This window comes from Montipora capricornis, chromosome 4 (genome assembly GCF_036669925.1).
Source record: "Montipora capricornis isolate CH-2021 chromosome 4, ASM3666992v2, whole genome shotgun sequence".
NCBI classification, from domain to species: domain Eukaryota; kingdom Metazoa; phylum Cnidaria; class Anthozoa; order Scleractinia; family Acroporidae; genus Montipora; species Montipora capricornis.
The window spans coordinates 7,552,720-7,560,219 of record NC_090886.1 but is presented as its reverse complement, the minus strand read 5'-3'; the positions used below and the strand labels follow the sequence as shown (position 1 = coordinate 7,560,219).

General features: G+C 41.1%; 1 protein-coding gene across 1 annotated transcript in view; it reads left to right on the top strand.

Annotated features, from left to right (window-relative positions):
- Positions 1–7,500, top strand: part of LOC138045440 (uncharacterized) — a 9,281-nt gene that overhangs the window by 980 nt on the left and 801 nt on the right. The window contains 6 exon segments of the mRNA XM_068891950.1: positions 867–1,012; positions 1,579–1,834; positions 2,410–2,654; positions 3,311–3,416; positions 3,966–4,106; positions 6,782–6,937. Of these exon segments, the coding sequence (XP_068748051.1) occupies positions 867–1,012; positions 1,579–1,834; positions 2,410–2,654; positions 3,311–3,416; positions 3,966–4,106; positions 6,782–6,937 (1,050 nt within the window).

The window sequence follows — 7,500 nt, the reverse complement described above, 5'->3', positions numbered from 1 at the left end:
GGGGGACAAACACCCTACCCCTGCCAAACAGAAACATGAACCTATTTATATCCATTGCTTTATTCGAACATATGATTTCCGGGAATTATTTCCCTGAATAATTCACAAAACCCTTGTGCGTCCCATTTAATGTGTTTAGTTGCTTCTTGAGTTCTCTTCGTTGGCGTTGTGTGTCATATCAACTTTCACAATGATCGGTAGCGTTGCTGTCGCTGTCCTTACTATGTTGGGGGTTTCAATGCTGTGGCTTTACAAAAGATTCACTGAGGTAACATTCACGTATTGGGTAAACTACAGTCACGTCGCGAAGAGAAAATGTTTCAGATAGGGGGTTTTCGTTTTTATTATTCGCATAAATGAAGAAAAAAGGACTCGTGAAAAGCGAAATGGCTACATGAACTACGCTAAGAATAGCTAACAGAGTGATATTCTGCAGTTTTCTTCGGCACCGCAGCAACAGAACAGAGAGATTTGAAGCAAGACAGGATATTTTATTTGGCGTGTCACGCAATCGGATAAGGTACTATTGTGGCGCTATAATTTGCAACATTCATAGGTAAGGTCAAGGTTTTGTTTTGTCACAATAAGCCTCTCTTTCGCGCGAGATCGGAAGGGCTTAGGCGCTTATCGCATTCGGTCTATTGTGGACAGTTTGTTGTTCACTTCACGGTAGGTTTGTTAGCAAGCGTTTAATTAAACTGATCAGAGATTTGGCTGGATTTTAAGCTTTTTTCAAGAGTCCTTTAATTTAAGGGTTTTTGATATTGGATCAATACTTTTACCCCGGGATTCTACACTATTTCGATGCGTTCTCCATACATTCTGTCAAATGCCCATTTTTTATCTTTTTTTCTCGTTGCTTGTAGGTTTACTACTGGAAAAATGACTCTGGTGAAGCCATCAAAGGAACTGGATTTAAAACCTTTTCACCCTCATTCATAGCACTGAAAGATGACAGCTTCAAGAAATTCGGAATGTATTTACTTCGGTTTATACCTGGACCACCAAAGCTGTAAGTACAACACAACAACAAGCACTCTGATTTTCAATTAGCTGTCTTTCAGTCAACCTTCGCATTTGCATTATTTCTGTAGAGATACTTTGTATAATATATCGCGCTAAACAGTTTCGTTACGCTGTCACGCAACGCCACATCATTTGTACCGTGACGGGACAGTTCTAGGGCGTTTTCCATTTACCAAGAAATTCCGGAAATTCCGTTTGGGATGTAAATGGAACACACGTTTTTGGTTTGTTCCACTGGGAAATTTCCGGAAAAAACGGAACTTCTGAAATGGTAGTCCTGTTTTCCCGATGGAAATGTGTGTTCCATTTACAACTTTTGAAGGGTCTTACCGCTTCCAGGCTATTCACGACCACATTTTTAAATTTTGGCGCGTAAAATCGCAATCACTGGGCGGCGAACGCCGGGACCTGAGTTAAATGGAACACGTTTTTCACCCGATGGAAATTTCCACCGAAATTTCCGGAAATTTTGTGTAAATGGAAAGCGCCCCTAGTGTCATGCCAGATCAAACCATAGACTAAAGTTGTCGTTTTTGTTCGCTCTTAATACAGCATTATTACGGATCCACAAGTTGCCGTCAAATTTATGGCAAAACAGCACAAATATGAGCGGTTGAAGGACTTCAGACTGGGTTGTGTGTTCAGTCAGCTCTTTGGTAATGCAGCAGGAACCGCTGGTGGAGAACAACACAAGCGGATACGCAGTACGTTTGACGTATGTTACAGTTCAGAGAGGGTGGCACAGGCAGAGAATATGATGGAAGAAGAATGAAAGAAGTATTTACGAAAGGTGGTCCAAGAGAAAAAGGTACCATTCAGACACTGTTAAGCATTGTTAAAACGTGCATTAATCGTAGCAGTGTTAATCAATCATTTGGTTGCTTTCTTAGTCTTTAGTCTTAGTTGCTTGATTTCTTGGCTGACTGACTGACGGAGGTTAGAATGCACAAATTGTGCAAACCAAACCGGAACCGGAAACCGAAGGTCCGCGAATTTGACGTAGTTCATACGGGACATTTTAAAGCAAAAAAGGGACCAAGAGCGAAGCAACCTCGTTCCCAGGGTCCTCTCTCTTTCTTCCTCGAGAAAGTAGCGAGGAAGGAAGAGAGAGGACCCTGGGAACGAGGTTGAGAGCGAAGCGGAGGCACGCAAAAAAAAAAAAAACCCTAAAAATCAATCATGAATGTGGTAAACGATTTTACTTGATATTTAAAGGTACCTTGAGCAGGGCTAACGCTGCCTGACTGTCTGGCAGGAATTGTGTTTTAATATTTTAATTTGACATTAAATTCTTGATGAACTGGTTGATTCCCCTGCCAGTTCTAACCAATCACAGCATATTATAATTTTAACCAGGTGCCATATTTTTCTTTCAAATATCAGGGTGCTATTGCCATGGATGACTTGATTCTCCTGACATTTAGAATGCTGATGAAGTTCACATACGGGAGCGATATCAGTGAAGATGATCTGGAGGAGTTGATTGAACTCAGAGCTTTAGTGGGTAGTCTCATCGCCGATACCTTCACAAACCCCTACGTCAAGTTTCCCTTCTATAAATATATGCCTACAAGCACGAACAGAAGGCTGGCAGAGTTTGAACGACGGTGGCTGCAGTTTAACAAACGGTATGGGGTGGAAATGAACTGTAAAGGCGGTATACTCACCATTAGAGCGAGTTTCAATGGAGTGTCGTAAAATCAAAACCAAAGTAATTACTTAGCCAATCAAAAAGGACGGAGACAATCCAGTAAACCAATCAAAACTCGAAGTAATTACACATAGCCGACACAAAGCTCGGGAAAATGTGCAGGCGCGAGCCACGATTGGTTTTGGTTTCACTTGTGATTAGTTGACAAAGTGGCGCGAGAACTTTGAACCAATCGCTAAGTGAAGTAATGCAAAGCCAAAGCAATTCACTAATTACTTTCGACACTTAACTTAAAACCGCTTGATCACCAAGATCAATTGTAGATGCACACCCAAGAGCTAGACCCTTATACTGGAAAGAAAACGGATCATGATTCTATACTGTTGCATGATCCGTGGAGTTAGAGGCCCCTACGACATTAGCAATGGGAGGTAGAGAGGAGGGGGGGGGGGGAATATTTTGTCCGAAAAAGTCGCGTGAGAGTGCGCATCTTTCCTCAAAGTCTGTCACCCAACGAGAGTCATTTAAAAACTCAATACAGTAACCAAAACCGTGATTAGAAAACGTTGCAGTTGGCTACCACTGTTCTTCCTTTCAATTCAAAGAAATTGTTCATTTCCTCACTGTTTTTAGTTTCCAACAACGTTTCACTGAGGGCAAGATGCAAGACGCGGCTTGTGCTTTTTACAAGCTCCAAGAAACTCTTGCTGAAAATCCTGGTATTCTCTCGGAAGACGAGGTAATCTTCCTTTTGATTTTTAATTGTATAGGTCTTCTCCAGGACAAATCAAAATTTGGGGTTTGGCGATGCCAGCTAGGTTCATCATCCCGTTCAATGTGTAACGTGGATTCATTGCATTCATCTGCAAAGAAAGAGAGAAAAAAGGCAATGAAGAATAAAATACAATACAAAGAGATCACGGTTAAAGAGTGCTCAAATCACCCCACAATAGCTAATAGAACGGAGAGGACTTGCAACTTTTCTTGATGACACTCTATACCAACTTAGTAGTGGTGCGAACTGCTTCGTCTCTTGTCGGGTTTCAGCAAGTATTAGCTTCCTGCAGTTTTGTGACGGGCATTTGGGTGGATAACAGGTCAGTATGATTAAAGCGCCTTTAGCCCGAAAAACATATTAGACGGGACTCAACCCTACCCCTCGATCCCGAATTTCATGCAGTAGCACAGTCCTCAAGAAGTCTAACAGTGTTGGCTCGTTGTGAATATGCAACCGAAACGCAAAGTTAGTGTAATTTCTAAGTTGAGGCTATATGTTAAATTTATTTAGTTCCAAGAAACCCTCGAAGAAGCTTCTCTTGCTAATGTTGACATCACGTGTGGAGCCACCGGCTGGCTTCTGTTTCACGTGGCCCTTCATCAAAGTGTGCAGAGGGACCTCACAGCTGAGATCTTGGATTTCACCTCAGAAGTGAGTAGACTTTTTCTAAATGGTTATCAAAAACATTTTTGTACACTCGGTCTGTGAGAACAATCTCCTAACCATTCAAGCAGACAAGACATCAATTTCTTGAAGTAACCATTACTAACCCCCCACCCTTCCCTACCGTTAAGTCGAATAGTGCATTTCAACAACATTTCGAGTTTTACTTGGTGCCGTAGCTAAACCCTCTGACGTTATGTTTTCACCAAATTCCAGCTGAAAAGGTTTTGACAACAATGTCAAGCACTTCGACCGTATTTTGTCCGAAACTGGAAGAGTATTCATCCGAACGTAAATGCATCTTAGATTTGTTGGTTTTGATCGTTTCCGTTTCTTATATACATAAATGCATACATATGCTTTATTTAAACACGGTAAAATCTTCAGTAAGAATACAATAAAATTCAGTACCTACTATAGTAATAAAAATACAGTTTTACAAGGTTGTCGTGTGGGAGCCTAACCCTTATTTTCATAAAATCGATTTATTTCTTTTTTTAAAAGATCTAACTGATTCGATCGTACGTAAATTGTTGGGTAAGCTGTTCCATTGTGAGGCCGCACTGTAGCTAAAACGTTCGGGCAAGTTAAGCTTCATTTCTAAATTCCTGACATTATATTTTGTGGTGCGAATTGAAAACAGGTCCTGTAGGTAATCCGGAGCAAGACCATTTAATATTTTAAACATTAAGGTGGCTTTCAGCTTTGTCCGGCGCTTAGCGAGATTGTCCTGACGGAGTGAGTTACAAAGATGGTTAGCACTCACGTCGTAACTACTCTTGGTGATAACCCTAGCCGCCCTGTTCTGCAATTTTTGCAATTTATCGCACAGAGTAGTGTTGCATTTGTCCCAAACAGAACTGCAGTAATCGAGATGAGGCCGAATAAGCGCGTGATAGATTTGGAGAGCGGTCTTTACTGATATAAACGGTCTTACTCGTTTACGAGCTCGAATAGCCTTCGATATTTTCTTAACTACTTCATCTACATGATCTTTCCAGGTTAAGTGCTCGTCAATTAAACCTAGAGATTTAACCTTGTGGACTCTCGTGATTGATTTTCCGTTAATTTCTGCGTTAATTTCTTCGTTTCCAGAAGCGTGAATCTGTTGATGAGAGCCGATGACCATGAATTCAGTCTTTGTGACACTTAAACTTAATCTTTTCGCTATAAGCCAGCGATTGAGATTCTTAAGGTCTAGGTTAATTTTATTATCAAGTTCAGTCAATGAGTCTGCTGCTACAGTAATATTTGTATCGTCCAAGAATATTTTCGGGAAAGCAACTGAGAAACAATTGGGCAAATCAAAATAAAAATGGCCCTAAGTTACTTTCTTGAGGGACGCCACAAGAAACTGAAGCAGCTTTAGACAAGTAGCCATTCGCGCTACATTTCTGAATACGATCGGAAAGGTAAGATTCAAACCAGCTTAAACTAGTCTGATCAATTCCATAATTGCATAGCGTACGCACCAATTTGAAAGTATTGTCGTCAATGGTGTCAAAGGCCTTTTGAAGGTCAATAAACACAACACCGTTCAATAAACCGTCATCAATATTAACAGACCAATTGTTCGTGGTCTCAATCAGTGCAGTGATTGTGCTGTGAAGTGACCGAAAACCCGACTGACAGCTTGTGAGTATATTGTTCTCGTTAAGAACATTGTAAAGCTGATCGTAAACAGTTTTTTCAAAGATTTTGGCCACTGTGGGGATTACAGAGATAGGAAGATAATTGCATGGGTTATTTATTTTACCCTTTTTGAATATGGGGCCGTCACTCTTGCAAGTTTCCACTCCGATGGGGAAATGCCCATAATGATAGATCGCTGGTAAATTTTAGTGAGGGATCGGGCAACAAGGTCAGCGGCCACTTTAAGAAGTTTACATGGGAGTTGCTTTTCTGACATTTAGTTTCCTCAGAAAATTGCCTACTTCTCCTACGGTCGGAATTCTTAGTGAAAACGTTTGAGTTCTAGGCTCAAGGTAGCACTCGGGCTCAACATCAGCGGGTTAACTGTTCGGCTATTTCAGTCGTATTCGTGATAGTTCGCTCTCCAATTTTAATTTCTGCGACTCTCTTTAATTTGTCCGGCTTTCGGGAGTATAAATCGTTTATTAAGTTCCAGGTTACTTTGGGATTTTGCTTGTTACGATCTTGATTATCATTAAAATACTTTCGCTCAGCTTTTCGCATGTTATTGTTAGTATGGTTTTGGGCGCGTTTGTAGCGTTCCCAGGATAGGGGATCATTAGTCCAAGCCGCTTTACTTTTTAATAGATCTCTTTTACGCATTTTATGCCTCAAATTGTCTGTGGTCCACGGGGACTTTTTACTACCCACTCGTATTATATGCCTAAGCGTTGTATGTGTATTGATACACTTCATCAGACAATCTTTCCATGCTTTCCACATGTCATTGGGATTGCTCTAGTGGCTAACGTCGTTCCACGCTTTCTGCTTTAAATCCTCAAGGAATTCACTCTCATTGAAAATTTTCATACAAGGTTCTTCAATTATTCGTGCGTCACAGCGGTCATATCACCTTACGTGTCATACAAACAAGCGCATGATCACTAATCGACAATTGCACCACGCCAGACTTAACGATGTTAAATCATTTCGATGACTGGCTGTAATTGTAAATTTGTGTTTCCCATTAGCTTTCAGAACCCTTGAGCTTACAAGCTCTCAACAAAATGGACTTCCTGGGAAAAGTGGTGAAAGAATCTGCCAGAAAACGACCTGTAATGGTGATAAGCACACCAGAATACGTCAGATGTCCGATGGTGATCGGGGACTTCCACAGTCCCCCTGGGGTAAGCTGTTTGACTATGTGGATAATATAATTAAACTGGGAAAATGGTGCTCAGTAATGCAGAAATGCAAGAAACGACTGTTATGCGGGCCCATAATGTGTGCCTAGGCATAACATATTGGGGAATGTCGTTCCGTATACATAGAGCATAGACATCCTCATACGTGAGTACTGTGTGCTGCCCCTTGTGTGGTTCCTATAAGGTTTGTACACGGTTGTTCCGGTTACATGTGCATCTTGGATCCTGGCACAAGTGTCTACGGTCCGGATATTTTCTTGGCACACCCTGACAATTACTGATACAGCGGCCGTATACGTCCTATATTTTCCCCTATACGACTTTGTATACTGATTGTGTACGACCTGCGTAGGGCCCGTATTCCTATGATTTGCGCATTAATTGATGAGAAAAACGATTAATACATCTATGCGTAGAAAAACCATGATTTGTTACAGAAGCTCGATAACTTGTAAGTGTCCAACCCCTGCTCGGATTACTATTCCAACGTTTTTACGTTAGTATAAGACAATATAGTAATTTTGATGAGACAAACAGACTTCGTC